Source organism: Centruroides vittatus, unplaced genomic scaffold, assembly GCF_030686945.1.
Source record: "Centruroides vittatus isolate TY-2023 unplaced genomic scaffold, ASM3068694v2 scaffold_1015, whole genome shotgun sequence".
Taxonomy (NCBI): domain Eukaryota; kingdom Metazoa; phylum Arthropoda; class Arachnida; order Scorpiones; family Buthidae; genus Centruroides; species Centruroides vittatus.
The window spans coordinates 114,099-135,951 of record NW_027122666.1 but is presented as its reverse complement, the minus strand read 5'-3'; the positions used below and the strand labels follow the sequence as shown (position 1 = coordinate 135,951).

At 31.7% G+C, this 21,853-nt stretch overlaps 2 protein-coding genes and 1 long non-coding RNA gene across 3 annotated transcripts; 2 read left to right on the top strand and 1 right to left on the bottom strand.

Moving 5' to 3' along the window:
• Positions 1-1,447: 1,447 nt before the first annotated feature.
• LOC136986260 (cytochrome P450 3A28-like) lies at positions 1,448-3,812 on the top strand. Its single transcript, XM_067283754.1, has 6 exons — positions 1,448-1,580; positions 2,663-2,759; positions 2,829-2,878; positions 3,190-3,286; positions 3,365-3,493; positions 3,570-3,812. Exons 1-6 carry the CDS (start codon positions 1,516-1,518, stop codon positions 3,810-3,812), a joined length of 681 nt encoding a protein of 226 aa, XP_067139855.1. The 5' UTR covers positions 1,448-1,515.
• An 18-nt stretch (positions 3,813-3,830) lies between these two features.
• LOC136986187 (cytochrome P450 3A7-like) lies at positions 3,831-6,185 on the top strand. Its single transcript, XM_067283668.1, has 7 exons — positions 3,831-4,020; positions 4,087-4,205; positions 4,289-4,397; positions 5,199-5,287; positions 5,351-5,491; positions 5,575-5,734; positions 5,815-6,185. The coding sequence occupies exons 1-7, from the start codon at positions 3,853-3,855 to the stop codon at positions 5,896-5,898; spliced, it is 870 nt and encodes a 289-aa protein (XP_067139769.1). The 5' UTR covers positions 3,831-3,852; the 3' UTR covers positions 5,899-6,185.
• Positions 6,186-19,847: 13,662 nt separating this feature from the next.
• On the bottom strand, positions 19,848-20,326 carry LOC136986215 (uncharacterized). Its single transcript, XR_010882442.1, has 3 exons — positions 20,255-20,326; positions 20,071-20,160; positions 19,848-19,993 (listed from the first exon to the last, which is right to left on the bottom strand). It is a non-coding gene; the product is annotated as an uncharacterized lncRNA (long non-coding RNA).
• Between the last annotated feature and the right edge of the window lie 1,527 nt (positions 20,327-21,853).

The window sequence follows — 21,853 nt, the reverse complement described above, 5'->3', positions numbered from 1 at the left end:
TTTATTTAGCTATAATAAGTCAACGTGAGACATGACAAATCGCACGAGACTAGTCGCCAACTATACCGCACAAATAAAAAATCGCACAAAAAAACCGCACAAATAAAAAATCGCACAAAAAACCCCACAAATAAAAAATCGCATAAAAAATCGCACAAAAAAAGACCGCATAAAAACAGGTTTGACTGTACTCTCTTCAACAGTTCTCCTTTCGTTCTCTCAACATGACCGAATCATCCTAGGAACGATTTTTACACCTTTACAACCCAATTTTCTTTCACCCCACATCTTTCAGCACTTGTTCATTTCTCACATAGTCTCTTCTTGTTATGCTACACGTTCCCATCAAATACCTTATCGCACATAGTAACGCTCTTCTGCCGTATTCAAGTTTCGCTACCATACATGAGCCAGGCACCACAACACTCCCATAAACAACTATTTTGTATATCCTGTTATCCTTTACAAATCTACTTATTGCCCCTACCACAGAAGAATGAATGCTGGCGCTCATTGCATGAGCTTCAGCATTTCCTCTTCTGTTGATTTTACCGCATATCCTTCCATTTCTATCTATCATGATTCCCAAATATACAAATTCATTCACTTGTTCCAATTGTTCACTATCCAATCATGCAACCCGTTTGCCTACCTTTGCTTTCAAACTCAATCACTTTAGTTTTACTCACATTCACCCGCAGCATATATTCCTCTTCACACGCCTCTTCAAGGCTAGAAACAAGTGTCTGAAACTCTTCCTTACTTTCTGCTAATAGCAGTCTCATCCGCATACTACAAACGACAGATTCGTTTATTTTCAATTTTCATTCTACATTCAGGTACACTCGATCTCATCAGGCGTGCATCCACAAAAACATTAAACAATCATGGGGACATAACACACCGTTATCTTAGACCTCTTCAATTGTGAACCACTCAGACATTTTGTCATCCACGCGTACGAATGCTTTGCTCTTTTCAAACATTGCTTTCACATATTTAAGTAGTTTACTTCTCACTCTATAATCACATTAAATTTATCACAGTTTCTCCCTATTCACTCTATCATATTATTTTTCTGAGGATAGGAGTGATTTTAAAAATTCTAAATGCTAATAAAGAGTAAAATTTATCTTAAATGTGAGCCCATATTGACAACCGATACCTTCTATTTTTCATTCCTTCGATTTACAATCTCCAAAATATATGACATTAATTAATGTCCCATATATATTTGTATAAAATTTCAAAATTTTTCGACGTTGAGAATCCTGAAATATAAAATAAAATATAGGGCTAACACAGAGAGAGGATAGAGAGAGAGAGAGATTGCTTTTATCTCTCTACAAAAAAAAGGGGGGTAAGTAATTTAAATTGCTGATAATAACCATAAACTATCTAATTTGTGACGAAAACAATATTATCTTCACGAATACTTACACCCCTGTACAAATTCCATTATATATTTATTATAAATTGTGCTTAAGACCCTGTTTCTTGTAATCTCTGTATAAAATGTTCTCATTTTTATATGCAATTATACTCGTAACAGTTATTTGTCTCACATTTCTGTGGATAAGGTAAATATTGATCTTATTTAATATAAATTGATAATTTTAGCATAAAAGTAAACAAACATTTCCTGACTTTACTAAAATTTCAAAACCATTTCATTAAATTATTTAAACTATTCCATGTTTGTTTCATGCTCATTAATGCGAAGATTTGATACATAATTAGTTTAATTGAATTAATAATTACTTTAATAGGCTAAATAATTTTTACCTTTCTTCCAGACTTATCAAACCAATCTTCTAAGGTAATCAATCTTAAGGTGGTCAATCTTATTTCATAAATTAACCTTTATTTCGATATTCATTTCAGGTAGTTTTTTATTTGTACATTTCTCTATTCATTCAACTTTACTTTTTCTACAATACCAATTATTATAATTACCCTCGTATTTTTACAAACTAAATCAGAGGGGTAAGAATAAACAATTAATCCTTGAGAATCGCATATTGATGAAAATGATCCTGAATTACTCGAAATGTATATCGAAAATAAAGGATATACTGTATTATGAAATAAGGCTGTGATTACCGTACAAGATTGGTTGATTAATCTGGAAAAAAGGCAAAAATTCTGTTAGCCTTTTACAGTAATTATTAATATAAAACCCCATACCCAGCCAATAATCATAAGTTCTGAATTTGACACAGAATAAAGGCCAACATATTTTAACAGAGTGACTACTGAGGAATCATAGTGATTCTTGTAACTTAAAACAGAAATCAGCCTCTTCACTAAGACAGAAAAATATTGCGCATTTACATATTGAAGTAAAAGTTAATCCTTGTGGAATTTTTGATATAAAAGGCTTGCGGCGTAATGAGTTTGTTCCACACGTCAAACTCCTTAAGTAGCCCTATATTCACTTTCCCGGTCATCTCCATCATTCAGTAAAAGTAAACATGGCCACATTTCTGGTATGCAAAAAAGCTAGCGCACTGCACACTGTGCATACTGAACATCAGATACATGTAGCCTACGTGAAATACAGTACACGATCGCCACACACACTTATCTTCCGCCTGTGCTCTTACGAAAATTATCATAATTTATTAAATAAAGCAGTCTTAGACGTCTTTATAAATTTCAGATGGAGGATTAACAAACTAAATGTATTTAAAAGATGCGGTATTCCTGGTCCCGAACCCGAATTTTTGACTGGAAATTTGAAAGAATTTAACTTAGATGTAAGACGTTCATTAAATAAAAATAATCCTGAGGACTTAAAATAACATTTTTTATTTTTTTTTTTTTAGCGAATGAAATGTACCAAGGAATGGTTTGAAAAATATGGAAAAATATTCGGGTAATATATTGCTTATTAAGCTATATCCTATAATTATATAACCTAATAATATACAGAAAAATTGACAAAACGTAACCTGAGTAAAGCGGAAAAACTGCCTAAACAGAAAAAATTGCTCGGAACGGAGCGATTTTCTTTGTTAAAAAACCTGTTTAAAGGAACCTGCCAAACAGGAAACATATTCGGTACCGTGCAGTTCCAGCTTACGCAGGTTTTACTGTATTAATGCAACAAAAAAAAATTTAAATATATATTAAAAATAATAATTAATTGTACTTAAGCTAAAATCAATCTTACAATAATATTTTTAGATTCTTCTTAGGAGCTAAGCCTTATATAATGTGTTCTGATATCGAATTCCTTAAAATTATGCAAATTAAGGAATTTAAAAATTTTTGCGGGAGAGACGTAAGTTCAGCTTCTGGTCTTCATTGTATAAGAAACATTAAATTTTAAAACAATTTATTTATAAACATTGTTTTCTAGCGAATACTTCCAGATATGGGAATATCTCACGAATCAGTAAAATATATTATGGCATTGCAAAAAGGTATTAAGTGGAAAAACATAAGAAGTGTCATGACGAATTGCTTTACCTCTCAGAAAATTAAAATGGTTTTATAAAACTTTCATTTATATTCCATACATTCTACTGTATATTTCAATATTGTTTACTTCTTTACGTTTTCAGATGAGCACAGCGATACATGATCCGACTGTTGCTTTTATAGAAAAAATCAAAAAAGAAAATGGCAAACCTCTCGATATTGCTCAAAGTTACAAGGGTCTAGTGTTTAATATAATGGTAAAATTATTATTCAGTGCTAAATTTAATGAAGAAAACGAAGAATACAACAAAATTGTCCATTGTTTAGATTATTTACTTCAAAATGATATCGTGAAAATACCATCAAATAGATTATCATGTAAATGAGTTTTTCTATTTTTTTTTAGGAATTTTTAAAAAGAAATTTATGCTTCTTCATTCAAAATTTGTTCATTTAGTGTACTTTCCTGAAATCGAGCCACTTCCTACTTACATTAGATTGTTTATGGACATTGCCAGAAATATGTTAAACTTTCATTCAATTCGATCGATTTTGAACACTGTTAAAAAAATAATTGCTGCTCGAAAACAGCTGGTGGTTGGTCTATTTTCAACTCTTACCCACTAAATCTTTAATTTATTAAATTGAGAATATTTTCAGAATAATCAACAAGATATTCTTCAAACTTTCCTGAAAGCTGAAGTAAGTTCGACAAATCGCAACAGAAAATTAACCAGCGATTCTATTCTTGTTAATATTGTACTGATGTTGATTGCAGGGTTATTATATTTTTATTATACTATATGTAAATAGTTTTTAACGTTATAAAAATGAAAATTAATATACCTTAAAATTTTTACAGGTATGAAGCCATTAGCTTAACATTAGAGTGCTGCACGTATTATCTTGCATATAATTCAAAAATACAAGATAGGATTCGACTGGAAATTAATAATCACATCGAAAAAAATGTAATTTAGTACATTATCACTTTTAGAGGAAAAGTATGGCAATCGGCCAGAAAATTATTCCCCAAATTTTTACATTTTTGGATTCGGGTGACATTGGAACGTCGAGAAATGCCAAAAATTTGGGATTTTTTCTGTATGTATGGATGTTGGAGTGTGTGTGTGTCGCAGGGGGGGTGCAATTTTGTTCATACGATTTTAAGTTTAATAACTTCTGTGCCTTTTGTCGAAAATTTCTAAATTTTTGCAGGAAAGTTGGTGTATTAGGGGCATTGAGGCTGTTTAATTTTGGCGAGTAAAGATCGAGAGGGTGGGGAGATAGAAGGGGTCGTGTGTTAATACATTATCTGAAGTGAGATCACACTTAATAAATTTTGACTCGTTATTGGCATTTATAGGCTTTTTTTTTCATTATGAAACTCATCTGTACTTTTAAAATTAAGATTTTTGCCATTTTATAATAATTAATAATATAAAAAGTTTTAAATTAAATTTTATCTCATAACAGATGACGATACACAATTTTAAAGTTTATCCGGGAAAGTTATGCAACTCGTTGCTGGAAATTTTAATTTTGTTTTGTTTTCATGAAAATGTTTCTTTTGACAAAATAACAATTCGTAATTTTCTTTGCACTTGGAATGTTAGTTGAATGGGAAGCCAATATGTGGCCTAATGTTATTTTTTATATCATTACATTAATCAGTTTAATAGTATGAAAGAATATGGAGGCTTTAATGATGATTATAATTAACTTCTTCAAATTTACAGCGGAATTAAATAGATTCTACATCACTCTTACAGAAAGATATTCAATACGAAGATCTCATAAAACTTCAGTATTTGGACCAGGCTATTTCAGAAACACTGCGATTTTCATCACAGTCTGTTATGTAAGTTTCGTAAAGACAAAAGAAAAACTATATTTTTGTAACTCATTATGAAATATTTTGTAGAAATATTAGCAGAGCGGTTGAGCAGGATTTCAAATATAAAGGAATGACCATACCAAAACAAGTAGCGATTTTTGTACCGGTGGCAATTCTTCATAGAGATCCGAATTATTGGCACGAAGCAGATAAATTTGACCCTGATAGGTGTGACTTGTTGAATATCATAATTTACGCTACTAATACGGTACAGAATGAAAAATATATAAAATAAATTTATGCCTTTACAGATTTTCACCTGAAAATAGAATAAATATTAGCCCAATGACTTATCAACCTTTTGGAGCAGGACCCAGAAATTGTGTGGCGTACAGAATGGCACGAACAGTCATGAAATTGGTCATGGCTAATCTGATTAGATCTTTCGTATTTGATGCATGTGAATGTGGGGTAAATATATATATGTTTATAGTTTATTTACATAATATAATTTATATAATAATTCAAATGTATATTCTCTTTCTCTATAGAGATCGGAAGTGAAACACTCAATATTTTCAATGCGTGAGAAAGATTCAATATTAATCAAAGCAACTCCAATATCATCCAATTGAGTATAATAAAATTATTTAATATTTGTAGAAATTTTTCTTAATTATATTCATTAATTTAATTGAAATGTATTAATTAGAATTATTCTACTTATAATATATGCTTAGTATCATCTATAATAAATAATTATAACAATAGAGCATTTAATGTTTTGTTTCGGAATGCTACAGAATTAAAATATAATCATTTATTTCGCAATTTATTATAATTACTTGTAATAAACATTATTGAAAATCTGACTATATGCAGTTTATACCGAGCAAAATTAATCTGTTCTTACTCCTATACAGAGCCACAAGTATACAGGAGTATACAGGTGCATATACATATGCACCTTATTGTAGACATTTAGTTTTATGCAACATCATACGTATGGATGCTGCTTGACATAAATTACGTCTAGCTGAAACATAGAGGATGAAATTTTAGGAAGTTTGTATAATTTTACTCATGTAAGATGTATGTAATCTAAAGGAAAATTGTAGAAAAGAAATATTAATTCAGGATTGCTATATAAATCCGTTCGAAAGCATGAAAATAGGATACTCGAAAACCGTGTTGAATGTAATTCTTGTAGAAAGTTATTAAATCTATATCTGTTGACGTTCTTTCTCTCAATACCCGTAGAAAATAAAGTCACTATACAGGTGTAGAATTAATGCAGACTATTGATGAAAGCCATTCCACCATCTTCATTAGCAGTTCTCTTTGCTCGTCTTTTTTCTAGCTCGTTAATCAATGGTGCAATTAGAGTGATGCTCTAACGAATAGCCATTCAGAATTGAAATATTAAAGCTTATCAAAATGTCATTTCTAACGAATTTGTTAATTATTTATAGAAAACTTTTCAGTAACTTCTTTGTCAAATATTATTTTATCAGTTAATATAAAAATTTAATATTTACGCAAACTCTCAGCTTTCTTGTATTTTTCAATTCTTTAACAGTTGAAAAAACAGAAATTAGTCTATCGAACGTCTAGAAAAATCGATTAAGTAATCAATAATGTAATTATTTAAATTAATATAATATTATCACTCACTTGTAAAATTGAGATTTTAGTGAAAACATAATCCAAGATTCTTATTCCTCGAGAAGGTCCGCCTAATAACTTCAAAGCACAAATTAACTAAAAAATTCTATTAGTTAGCTTTAGTAATTACAATAAATAACTTAAATCAATAATTTTTTCCTATTTGTCACAATTAATTAAAGACTTAGTTTAGATTAATATAAATATACATATGGCAGTGGTGACACCATCTCACCTTAGGCATCATTATCATGCATTTACACGAGCACATTAATGAAATCTACATTATGGGGTAAGGCCAGACTAAAACATAATTAATTAAAATGCATTAGCAGACTTAAGTCCTCAAATTTTCAGCTTCTCTCTATTGAGATAGAAGACTGAAAGTGGAAAATGAACGAAATATGAGTTCCAGAAGTCGAGGACATGGTACAACGCACGAATTAATTCCTCGTAAAACCCATTCTCTCATGAATACAAAGTAATTAAACTATTCAAAATAGAATTTATATTTAATTCATTTATATTAAATTCATAAATAAAAATGAAGAAAGAAATCACAGATAAAAATTATAATTAAAAAGTAGAAATTAATTAATTATGTCCATTTTTAAATAGAAAGTACTTAATGACGATTATGCATAATAGAAATTAACTAACTTTCATTGTAACACATCATAATTTCACCTTTAACCTATTAATGGTCGACATGTCATAAAAATAAAACTTCTTCAAGCTGATCAAAGGAGAGATTGCCTGAAATATCTTTGTTAATACACAAATACTATGAAATTTACTTGCTATAATATAATTTTTATTCTATGTAAATCACATATGTTTTTAAAACAAATGGTAAACTTCCAATACAAATAAAAAGTGAGTGTCAAAATATTGATATTTATCAAATTAATAATTTAATATTATTTAAAAATTCTCCAGAGAAATATAAGATTGACATATTCTAATTATTTCAATTTTTCATCTCTCAATTACGCAAATAAACAATTAGACTACTAATTTAAGACACTGGTTTATGAATATAATGTGGGAACGCCGGGAGGTAAGACGGAGTCGTACCTCTTTTTTTTCGGCGAACAGGTCGGCAAGACCCACCCCACTGTCACGGATGGCTAAATTTTTATGATATCCCGACTTGTCGGGATTGGGTAATTATTTGTCAGGTCGAGTGGAAAAAGCGTGTGGGTTCGTCGATAAGTTCAAGGCGATATTCGAAATAACGGAACCATGATGAGAACAAATAACGATTTATTTAGACAGATAAACAAATACAGAAAATCTAACGCGTCCAGTTCCTAACCGCGGGGGAGAGAGAGAGTTTACAAATTTAGGGGTCATATCTCTTCCTAGGATATATCGGCTGTAATCGTAGGAATATCGCCTCGATAAGCAGGGGGATCGGTCGTTCTCCGGTCGTGGCGGTAAGCAGGAGGATTAGTCGGGGCGGCTCGTCGTCGGCGGGCTTCGGAGTCCTCGGGTTTCGGCCCTCGATTCTCGGGACGTGCGTCTTATGCGGACCTTCAGCGACCCCGTTATCAGCCTTTTTCCCCCTTATATACTCCAGGTCACGTTATCTTCGATCACCAATCGCGATAGTTGGTGAATCGCTGATGATTCGATCTCCGTGACTCAGTTTGGATCCGGAGAGAAAGAAAGAGCTTTTCGACGGCGGAAGGCTGCACATCCTTTGAATTTCGACCTTTTCTACAATTTCCCACGAGGGGGTTTGAACAAAAAAAGATTTTGGGGCGGGTTAAACCCGGTCCTCACAATAAACAGCAATTATTTATTGTGATATTGTCATAATGCCGGACTGCAATTTGTAATCATATTTTTTATTTTTTAAATTTAAAGTATATGCTCTCCACCTCAAATTAGTAGTGGCTTGCCCTGTATATCATACTTTTCCTTTAAAAACAGAGTCGTGCCGGTCATCTATTAACTGCTTTCAGAGGAAATTTTTAATCAAAGTAACGTGACTTCCAGTTTATATCGAATGTTCTTATGTAGTTACTCTGGGCTTCCTGCACATAAGGTTCCCATATCTCGTCTCAGATTTCATCTGACTCCGTTGTCCAGATTAAGGAAGGACGAAGGAACGGAGGGGCGACAGAGGGAATTTATAGGTCTACAATTTTATTTTAAATTTCAGCCTAATTATATGTTATAAGATAAATTAGCTAAATGTTTATGGTATTTTCAATGAAAAATTTTGCAGCCCTAACTGTGTACCAAATTTTAACTTTCATCTCCTAACCATTTGGGCTTTGCGTGTGTTATTATTGTATTATTATCATTATCATCATTATCATCAATACATCTCGATTACATCTCAATACGTTAAAAGACGAAAAAGATTGCATATTGCTTAAAAATTTATTTTATTTATTTTTATTTGTCACTAGAAATTTCTTCAGTCAAATTTTAATTATATGCAGACTGAAATTTATGTGGTATTCTTCAATAATTTCTTGTTATCGAAAATAATCAATATTGGTTTTAGATAAAGTGTTGTATTATTCTGTTTACAGAATATACTCATTTCTTTTTTTACTGTTTAATCTAACATCGACAAATGCTATTCGAATAGTTTTTAAAATATTTGATATGATTAAAACGAGAGTAAATAATTTTCAAATCATTTCTTACACATTTAATGTATTTTTATTTAATTTTATTATTATTTTTACAATGTGATATATGTTTACACTAGTTAATATGTCCGGTGTTGCTGATCGAAATGTAAAAAGGAATACAGTGTAACATCGCATAACGCGTAATTCGCGTAACGAGCAAAACACGTTATAAATGACTCGCTTAACGATCAAAGTAGAATAACGATAACGAGCGACGAGGAGAGGGGAAGTCCCGGATTGTGCACATGTTCTATCAGTCTGTGTTTAGCACTCGTTCCGCTAGCATCTTAGTGCCGCTCGTGATCACACATTTTCCAAACTTGTGTTCAAACATATTACGTATAAACATCAACAACCATCGCCCGTTATATATATAATAAACACACCAAACGATATGACAAATTCTTGGGCTAGGAAAAGCTATAATTAAATATTAGAAATTAATTAATTGACCTCTAGTCAATTAATTAATTTCTGCCTTGCTATATTTCATTAAATATAATACTGAGATGGCATGCTGCCATCTCAGTATTATATTTAATGACCGATTCCAAATTAAATTTTAGAAATGTCTAAATTAAAAATTAATTATTTATAATTATTAAATTTAATACGAGATGGCAGCATAACTGCCTACCTCTAGACAAATTAATTAATTTCTAATATCTAATTATAGCCTTTGCATAGCCCAAGAATTTGGCATATTGTTTGGCTGTTTATGAGACTTCTTTCCGATTATTTTGTTTTCCGCAAATTGAATTCGCATTACGGGTTGGTTCATTCCGCACTAGAAGGAAAGATGATGATTCACGCTCGTTAACAATGTATATTGTATAAATTTTTTGAATAAACGTTATACATAAAACATTTGAGCATTTTTTCGACGTGTAACGCATTATCATATTTTACATTAATTTCTATGGGAAAAATTGTTTCGCTTAACGAGTGTTTCGCATTACGAGTAAGATTCTGAAACGAATTATGCTCGTTAAGCGGGGTTTCACTGTACATTATAAATAAAATCACATTAAAACGTTTTTAAAAATGCAGCAACGAGTTGCGTGACTTTTCCGACAACATTTAAAATTGAGTGTTTCACGCCATGTGTTAAGATAAAGACAATTTATATATAAATATTTCAAGACAATATTTTAGTTTCTTGTAATCTGTGAATATTCTAAACAATTTGTGTTATTTTAAACAAAAGTTCAATTACCTTCTTTTCATAAATCTTTTGTCTGATCCAAGACATTTCTTACTAAAAATATCACCTGTGTATGGAAAAGTGAATATGCCACGAATTGTGAGTGCAATGATATAAATGCAAATTGCTACCATCGTGCTCCGAAAAATATAGTCAAAAAATGCATGAAATCGAAAAAGTAGCATTTAGCTTAATACGCGATTTTTCGGATAAATATTAATCTAAAGGAATAATTTTTTAGTGCAAGTTCTGGGTTTCCTCGAATCTTGCAGCTCTTTAACAGTTGAAAATATAGAAATTAAGCTGTCGATCATCTGCAAGAGAAATTTATTTCAATTGAGAGAATTTCAGAGGTTTGATATAAAAACTCACCTGAAGTATACTAATTTTCGTGAAGACGAAATCCAAACATTTCGCTCCTCGATGCGGTCCATCCAATAATTTTAAAGAACAAATTAACTGGAAATAGATTTAAGAAATTTACATTTATCTTAAAAAAATAATTTGAAAAAAATTTTTAAAATTATATAAATCAGATATATTATGTTGCTAAAATTCTAAATTATCAGTACTCAAATTATCGGATCAGATTAAATTCATCAAAGATATACACCAGCACGATGTATGAATTTTGGGGCGCTGTGTGGACACGAAGAGAATCTTTTTATTCAACCCATCGTGGGTTTGGCCAGGCTCACAATGGACAGGCTTATGGTGAGAGATGAGGCCGAGACGACCTATTCAGTCTACCAATTACAAAAAATTCCTGTGGATTTTCGACCCGCCAGACTTGTTTTCCGGTCCAATGGACCAGGGAACAAATCCAACGGATAGGCTGACACCGTATCCACTTATCCAACCGGACATCGATGTTAAATTCTATAGCATGTACACTACTACCTTAAACTTAACTGAATATTGTAATTCGTGTAAATATGGAAAATTCAAAAAGTTCTTTTTTATAACTTTTAAAATTTAATTATGAAAATATATTTATTAATTGAATATTTAAATACGTACTTTCAGTCTGTCTAATCTTGTCATGCAATAGAAAGAGAATTTCTTCAGTTCGATCAAAGGAGAAATTGCCTAGAAATACAATTACATGATATGATTAGTTGTTGCTTATAAAAATCAATTATATTTTTAAAACTATTCTACGCAGATAGTCTTCAATTACGTTGTAAAGATTAGACTAAAATTTGAACTGGATGGATGAATGTACTGGACCGATCATATTAAACGCAACACATTCCAAAGGGGGATGACGTTAGAGTTTGTTTTGTTTTATTAAGTTATGGCAACGCAACTCTTGGGCAATCTGCTTAGGAGGATGCTTTCCGGTAGGACTTTTAAGGATAACTGGCCCCTATTCAGGCGTTACAGATGTAAAGAAAACCCGGTAAACTCCACGTGGCCAGCCCATCCTCGCGAGTGTGAAGTCCCAAAAACGGGTTAACATTAATTATTTATATTAGAAGATTGTTAAAACGAATGTAGAAATTCGTCCATTGTTACAGGGGACAAAAAACCGATCAAAGATCGAATTAGACGCGTTAGTCATTTGAAACCGCGACGCATGAAAAAAAAAAGGAGAAAGATGTCGAAAGGTAAAAAGGGCCTAATGTAAAATAAAACGCAATAATTGTAATAATTAATAATTGTAGACGAACGTCCTCCAGTAGAGATGGACCTTTGATAAGTCGGTCGTGTACGAAATTTAGATCAATCAATATTTGAAAAAAGGGAAAAGTTTTCAATAAAAAGGAACTTCACATCAAAGCTTTAAATTTCAAAAATCTCTCAAACTGGACAACAATGGGGAAAATATGAGCGCAAGTTCAAAGTTCCATCAATTCTTTCCATCCTGAGTAAACGGAGGGTGTCAAGTAGATTCGTCGAGGGGACTCTTTCTCGTGACTCGAACAGGGGTCGTTTTTCGCTTGGAGACAAGCGAGGGACCAATCGAGAAGCGAGAAAGGAGGAACGTAGAGCCAATCAACATGAACAATACGAAAAAGGGAGATCGAGATAATCGCCGAGCGAGGGGGACGAGAGGTCTTTTTCCTTCTTCGCGCGGAGAGGCCGTACAAAAACTGTGCATCCGCTTACGGCTAATACGCGCACAAAGACAATTTATTTTTCCTGCATCATGCCGATCTGCTAATTAGTGCCACTAAGGACAGACCACCAGTGACCAGAGGCGAACATCTCCACCTGTTGCTGCCCCGGGGCCTACAGTAGAAGACGTCAGGAAAACGCCAGCGTGACTGAGACTTTTCGAAAAATTTTATCGTTCGAGAAGAAGTCTGTACTAGGTGTAAGTTCCTTTACGTCTAAATAAACGACTTTTTGTGAGACACTTGTTGTCTGTGTCACCTCCCTCACACCCACACGCGAACGACCCTAGACCATCCTGTCGCGGGATTAACGATTCCCCCTAAAGGTCGGCGAACTTACACGAGGCGCGAACCCATGACCGAACTCCCAGTGTTCAGAAAATAAAACCGCTTGGCCACTGGTGGGCGATGACTTTAAAGAGGACTCTCTATTGGAAATTTGCCTCTAACTGTTATACACATGATAAATCCCATTATACTCTACGCGGTAAGCTCGTTGGTGAAGCGCGAACCCCGGACCAACAGCCACTGTTCAGTAAGTTTATTATATAAAAGGGTCACAAATCCATGCTTGCTTAAGGGTTCACATATATTTTAAAACCGTCCCTGCTATGATGGAATTTTATAATATTTATATAGGGTTTTGAAGACGACATTCGTGATATTCTTTCTGAAAAACCTAAAATATCAAGCATTCGTAGGATTTTCTTTAAAATAATTTAAAACAGAAGTACAGATATGTTATGGTTTTTCATGGAAATTTGTATTTTTGCTTTCCTTTCTTTGGATGAGAAAAACGAAATTTGCTAATAGAAAGCATTATTACGATTAATACTCTGAAAGAAAATATCTGCATAGTTTCTTCCATAAGAGCCAGTTTTAGCACTTGTTTGGGTAATGGCTGCAATATGCAAAATGCTCTTTTTCTCCACCAAATAGTAATGGGCACTACGCGTCTTTGCGAATAAAGCGCGGCCCTTTTAACGTTAGGTGTTAAGCTCTGCTTCCCTATAAGGTTTTAACTTTTCGGAATGCAATTTTTGCTGGTTTAATTTCCAATTACACATTTTTTTTTCATTCACAAAAAAGCAACGATTTTTAAGTAATTGCTTTCCTTAAGGATAAAACAAAATAAAGACATTTTTAAAAATTACGTTTAATATTCAAGCAAATATCTATAATATCCTGAATAGAAAAAAAATTGTGTCTACAAATTATGTTTCTTTGATTCTAGATAAACCGAAAGATACATCAGTAAATTCAATACCAGAATCCAATATTGGGGTTGTGTTAGATGTTGCGGAAAGAATTATAAAAATAACAGTCAAAACTTGGAGGAAGGCCAAGAAATGCAATCTGAACAACAAAAGATCAATTGCAAATCTACGGAGGAGGAATGTTTTTTTTTTTTATTTCATCCAAGTCAAGCAGTAAATCAAACTGAGAAAGTAAAGAACCTATAGAAATATCTTTAGGAAATTATGACAATATACATAACATTTGGACAGCAATTACATGTAGTAATAAAAGTTTATTGTGAACTTTATAATATTTTATTTATTTTTATTGTTGAATGTGTATTATTAAGTTTGCATTATTATAAAATTCAGATTGTGAAATATTTTTATGTCCTTACATATAATGTATGTCAATACTTAGCGCGTTTATTTATGGTGTTTTCATGTATATATATATTTTAAACATGTAAATTGTATCATTGTAAGAAGCACTATACTGACTGATCCTCCCACTGCTAGGCAAGATCAACAGTGGGTTAAACTCCTTAAACTCTATTTGAAATAGCCATTTAAGATGATTTATATGAAAGAGTATATTAAAACAGTAAACTCATAAAATAAAAATACATCTGTTAATAGATTTATGGAGACCCTGCACATGCAATAAATTGAAATGTTAATAATGAAATTTTTATTAATATCTAAAAAACAATTTCTAGGTATTAATAATTAATCTTCGAATGAAAGATCTAAGAATAAAACAACGTTTTATTTTTAAATCTGGCATTCGAAGTCTTTCTAATTACTTTCTAAAAATTTCGATAATATTCCTGTAATAAGTACAATACTCGAAATCACGATGTCTAATAGAATTTATAAATTTTAAAGTCATAAAAACGTTTATATGTAGATAAGAATAAGACAATTTATAATATATAAATTTATTAAGTTTATAATAAATAAGTGCATTAAAATGCAATCATCGGCTAAACTCATAAATAAAATTATTTCCTGGAAAAAATATTAATTATTGAAAAATATAAATGCAGATAAAATGAAATACAGTAAAACCTCTGAAGAATGACAACTGTAAACCTGAAAAATTGCCATTGTTTAAAGGTCATTTTAGACAAATAAATTATTATTTAAAAAAGCAAAAACAAGCATAGCAACAGTAAACATTGGTCATGTTTTGCAGAACTATTTTCTTTATATGTTTTCTTTAAACAATATTTTGTAGCTGTTATTGCAGGTTCGACTGTAATTGACTTTTGCTTACTATTTGTGATATGAAATATAAAAGAGAATGTCTAATAAAGTAAAGAATTTTTCATAATGTTTATAAAATTACTGCGAAAAATGTTAAAAAATGTAATAAAAACGTTATCTTATGTTAAAAGATAACAAGAAAAGTAAGGTTCAACTAGAGAAAATTCAAATGCAAGTTATTTTTCATAATTTTACAAAATCATAATAACCAAAACATTTCCGGATGTACTGTACCTATGCATAACATTTGTTTTCGTTGTTATCAGAAAAAAATATTTGAATTAGTTGATTATCATTAGCTTACTTACCGAAACTGAAAGATCCGTTGCTATATCTGTTCCCACTTTAGTAATAAAGAAAACAATAACGATATGAACTAATATTACAAAACTATCTTTTGCATCTCGAGAAAAGTATAGTAAATTATATAGCATAAGGGCAAATGCCAAAATAATGGCACAGTAAAGGGAAGAAATAATATTTATAAACACTTCATTATATTCATCTAATCTGAGGCAGCATTCTTTGTATCGATGGCGAAAATCCTGAAGAAATTCTCCGACGTCATCAAAATGAGGATAGAAATTAGAAACGTCATTCTTTATATCGTCAAATTTCTTTTTTATTATGATTTGATTAAAAAATATCATCCCTACAACATAGAGGATTATGCCATCAGCAAAAAAATAATTTAGTGTAATAAAAAAGTGGCAAACTAATGCAACTTGATGATTGACGGATTTCATCAGCATTGGAAAAAAGACAAATAGATGTACCAAATAAACCAATATGCATATAATTATGTAAGCAGCAGAGACAAAATTTATTATAAATGTTTGCCATTTATTCAATGTATAAATATCTTTCTCTGAAAAATACCCATAACTGATGTTCTTCTTATTTGTTATTAATATTAAATACACAAACAATATTAAATTTTGGTACACAAGAACATAGACTGTAGTAGTCAATTCATCAGTTCCTTGAATTTTTAAGAATGCAGAACAGAAAAAGACAGACTTACTTCTAGGAAGGATCAACATCAGAAACAGAAGTATATTATGCATGATAAGGATTATCAATATTAATATTTGATGAAGTTTACGAATGAAAGATGAGCGCGATTTTCTTTGGTGTTTACATCTGTATAAGCTACCAACTCCAAATATTTTCATCAAATGGTTTGCGAGAGAAAGAACTTTGCATGAACAATTATTTTGTTCAAGAAATTCCATGTTCAGATTTCTATCCATTTCTGTTAACTTATATACGATTATTAATTTATTAATACACTAACTGCTTTTTACTGTAAATTTTATGAGGTCTGTACTTTTCTATTCGACTTCAAAGTAACCGCTATTTTCATCAAATTTATCGCAAATGATTATAATTATTATAAATTGATATTCAGTAGGAAGAATGAAAACCAAAGTCAAAGTTTCGTCCTTACTTTTATGAATATTTCTGTCTATCACACCAGATATAAACCGTTTCTTATATAACTCTCAGTTTCCATAGTCTATTGATTGGTGAATGCTGACTTAATGTTCTCTTTCGAAAGCGAGCGTAGATAATATTATTAAGCTCTCAGAAAAGTAAACAATGATAATTAGCTTTATAACATACTTCTATAAATTAAGTTAAGTGCTTTTCATAATTTAACCGAACTTTATATGATTTAAACATGCATTAAATGAAGATTGTCTTTATAGACAATCTCTATTTAATGTATGTTCATGCAAATCATGAGTATATTCGTTATAAAGATAATCATAAAACTATTTACTGAATGCTGTAACGTGTTCATATTAACCGGGAATTTAATAACTGAAATCTCTCCTTGTGTAGAAATAAAATATTTAAGAAGATTGATGGTATACGATAACGCAACCCATGGGCAATCTGCCAAAGAGAAATACTTACCGGGAGCACTTGATATGGAAAACTGGCCCTTATAATTAGATATCAGACACGTGAAGAAGTCCCAGAAAACTCCACGTGGTCAGTATATTCATAAGATGCGAACTCGTGAACAATTACCATGTAAAATATTTAAATTAATTAAGATTAATATATTGTTATTGTATGATAAATGTCTTTTATTTTTTTAATCTTTCTGAATTCTTATTAATTTTTTTGATCTTTCTATTACTTTTTTTATTGATTGACTCTGTATTACTTTTCTAATTTATCAGCATAAATAATAAATAATGTATTCAGTAGAAATATTAAAGTGTTTTCCTTATAGCCTGTAAGTAATGAGTATCATTGGTTATATGAGATATCTTTTATCCACAATTCCTGTAAATTAAAGTATAAGTATTGTGCCTAAAATATCATAGTAAAAGTTAAAAGAGCGCTGCATTTTATAAACTAGCCAAACTGCAATTGTTATTGATGATTTTAATAAGAATAATAATTGTAATTACAGATATGTCATTTTTGCAATTAAATTTTACAAAGTGCTTTACGAAACTGATAGGACCGTACATTATTGAAAACTCCGCAATAGGCTCTTGACTTTTTCTACATGATGGTAATTTACGCAAAACAAAACTTGCCACTACTCATTCCTTATAACAAATTACTCTCGTATGAGAAGTCGGGAGGTCGATTTTATCGAGTTAAACTCCTTTTTCCGACGTCGGGACGATGAGCCCGCTCACTTGGTCACTGGATGGCTCTTGTTTAGTTTAACAGGAAGATCGTCGTGATCTTCCGATTGTCTAGGATTCCTGACATCAGTTAGATAATTATAATACGTGTCCTAACTCGCTTGTATAGTAAAAGAATGTTGAGTACGAGGGTTTCATCCGCAACTGAACCCGAGTGGCTGATTCGGTGATTAGTATGGAGGGTAATTCGTAGTTCGAGTGGGGAGAGCCGTAGGTAAATTGATATGGGGTCTGATCTTCGAATAAAGACTGGTTAACACTCAGGTTAACAAATAACAAAGTTTAATAGACTAAATAAAACAATAATTACACAAGAGTTATAGTACTACGTTTATGGACAGGCACACTCGACATCTATTATGACTTAATTAACTACTTACGTTTAAGTCAACCGAGAGATATAGTTTTCAATGTAATAGTTTTCAATGCTCTTAGTATAATACCTCTGGTAGATAATACCCGATGTGTTCGGATCTGGTCGAGATAGGCTCGGCGAATAGTAAGGAAACGTTTCTGGAGATTGCGTTCGACAGAGACGTTCAGAGAGCCTGGTAGGCCAGAAGAATGGCGGGACAGATGGCTTGGTCCATGAGCTTCTATGGTGGAGTTTGCCCGGACTCTCGGGTGCGAGCCCGTTATATCCCCACCAAGTATGGGAATTTGATCAGGTGACTTTATGTCGCTGCTGCGATGTCACTCTCGATGTCATCGGTGGGCCGACTAGAGTCATGAGAATGCTGACAACCTGGGTGGAAGTTTAATTTTCCCCCCTTTGTTATTTGACTCTCCTTACTGTGTAATTATTATTTATAAGCCTTAATTCTTTCCCTCACCCCGCGTAAGGGAATTTCCAAAAATTCCTTCTTAGTGTAGGTTCTCGTGATGTACCCTAACTGTGTACCAAATTTCAGCTTCTAACCGTTTGGGCTCTGCGCTTATTATTATTATTATTATTACCAACCCATCTCGATTATATTATAAGATTTAATTTTTAATAAAATCTATATTATTCAGTCTATTAACCAATAAACAAATAAGACAAACGTCTAAGGCCCATAATTTGCAGATGCCCGGCTTTTTAAAGTTTGATTAATGACTATAATTATATATCTTTTTATATATTTTTCGTTATACCAATATAGAGACTTTTTTATTGTATAATAAAAGAGTCACTGAATGCTAATAACGAGCAAGCTTTTTATTAATCTCAACCTTAGTGGATATACACAATACACTCTTTTTATCTCCGCATCACCTCGACCTTCAATTACCAAAATTTAATAGATTCAATCTCTCTAATAAAGAAACCTCCAAAAAAGATTTAGACATTTTTGACAAAAGGCATAGAAGTTGTTAAGCTTCAAACAGGATAAACAAAATCGTGCCACCCCCAAAAAACAAAACACACTAACAACCATACATACAAGAAAAAACCCGAATTTTTTGGCATTTCTCGACGTATCAACGTCCTCTTAGTCCAAACATGTAAAAGCCTTGAGGGGGTCCATTTTTTGACCGATCTCCACACTCTCACTCTGTTATATATATCAGCCGAAAAAGTAAAACATTAGATGCTAATCATGACCGAGTTTCTCGAATAAATATTATAAATTTATTTATACAAGTACAATGGTGCAATTTTATTTCGCAGTTTTATACACTACACAACTCTACTGTAGATTGCATGTGATAGCAGAAATAATCTTTATTGTTAAACGCGTTGACAGGAAAAACAATCTTACGTTTTATGCTTTTGCATCATTGCAAAATTGCAGTTTAATAAATAATTGTCATTTCAGTTATAACTGCAAATTGAAATTCTCTCTGGAATCATTAATTTTTATTTGTCGAAGCATCCTTTATATTTAAAAGTCCAGAAAATATAGAATTTAGAGAACTTCCCATCTGAAAGTTTTAAAAATTTAACTAAATGTACATATCAATATTAAAATTATATTATAAAATTATCTTGAAAAACTTACTTTAATTGGAAACTTTTTAGTAATTTTGAAGAAATCGCTACACGTCAAACACAGAGATTCTTTTTCAAATCTCTTCATAAAATCCAGAATCTACAAAACAATTAATTTGTATTATAATATTATAATTCACACAAAAGTATAATAAAGGTTTTGCTGGAAAAGCAACACATTTAAACTTTCGAACCTTCAATTTTTCTTCCAGTTTCAAATCGCAATCAGCGAATCTTCTGACATCTTGAAAAGACGTTTGAATCTGAAATAGAAACAATAACAGATTACACAGAACCCGTAAATGTAAATTTTCTAACTTACGATAAAAATACATTACAGTAGATGTGAAGGCAGAGAACAAAAATCCTATTACAATGCAGTAGAAAGTAATCCCACCACAGAATGAAGAAAATAAAACTCTGTACTCAAACTTCATTGTCGTGAAGGTCGAGACAAAGTAAAGTAGACCGGTTTCCGCTAAAATCGAGCCGTACGAAATTGTCAATACGTAATTTAATGGACCGTTGAGTTGATTTGTAAAATTCCAAAGTGCGTCATGTTGTACCATAATTTCTCCTAATTGTGATTTCAAATTAGGACTGTACTTTTTCAATAGATACAAATCTTGTGATACTTTCTCGAATGCATTCATTAAAGTATACAGAAGCAATGCGAGAAACAAGCAAAAATGTATTACGTTGCCAACGAGTAAAATAGTGGCGATACCAACTTCGACGCAGCAGAAAAGTGGCTCATATTTATAGGTCTTCCCTTTCTCCAAAACTGGATAAAATATTAAGACGATTACAGATTCCACCATTACTGTAAAGCCCACAGAAGAAATCGCTGTAAGAAGTCTTACATTCTTGATAGTTGCATATAGTTGATCGGTAAAAAAACAATATGACTTACATAATTTTATCTTTGAACTCAATTTGACTCTTTTTACAATACTGAACATTATAGATGTAACTACGGTGATTGTGGCAATGGCTACTCTGAGGTATAGGTCATTTTTGACCAGCGAATTTTACCAGGCGAAGCAAAGCGTGACGACCGATACGTACGGAATTGCCATACAAAGGACGAGAAAGGAATGCATCCAATGTAAAATTTCAATTAAGGAAATGTAAAAGTTTAAAAATTTGGGCGAGTAAGTATTGCGTTTTACGATGCAACAGCAAGGCATAAAAAAGTCCCATCCGTATACCATCGACATTGATGTAAATGTAGACAATAAACACCGCAAACATATCTCTTTCTCTGTCGGCCTTACAGATACAAAAATCCTTAACATATTTCTGAATTACAACTATTAATTTGAATATAAATAATAATAATTAAATCAAAAGTAATTAGTCGTGGTTACGTGTGCTATACATAAAATGAATTGTAGACTGCAATATATGTAATATATGTACAGCAAAGTGAATGCCAGCTGAGCAGTTATAAGTTTGTTGCCCTTATACAAGTACATGCATTACAAAGTCGTAGTCAAGAATGATGTTGTGCGCCATCCATGCTGTTAGAATTGACAGATTAATTCCTATGCACACGATTTATTTTTACAAAAATCAATTTCAATATATTTTGATTTAAGTACGTCAAATCATATCACCGTTATGTCCACTTAATTTAATCGAGATAGCATTCATCTATCATTTCTTCTATAATATAATGAATGCATGTAATAATAGCGTGCAATTTACATATTGATTTTATATAACTCAGATGTTAGAAGATCTTTTCATTTGACACAAATTATAGTAAAGCATTTTTACAAAAAATCAAA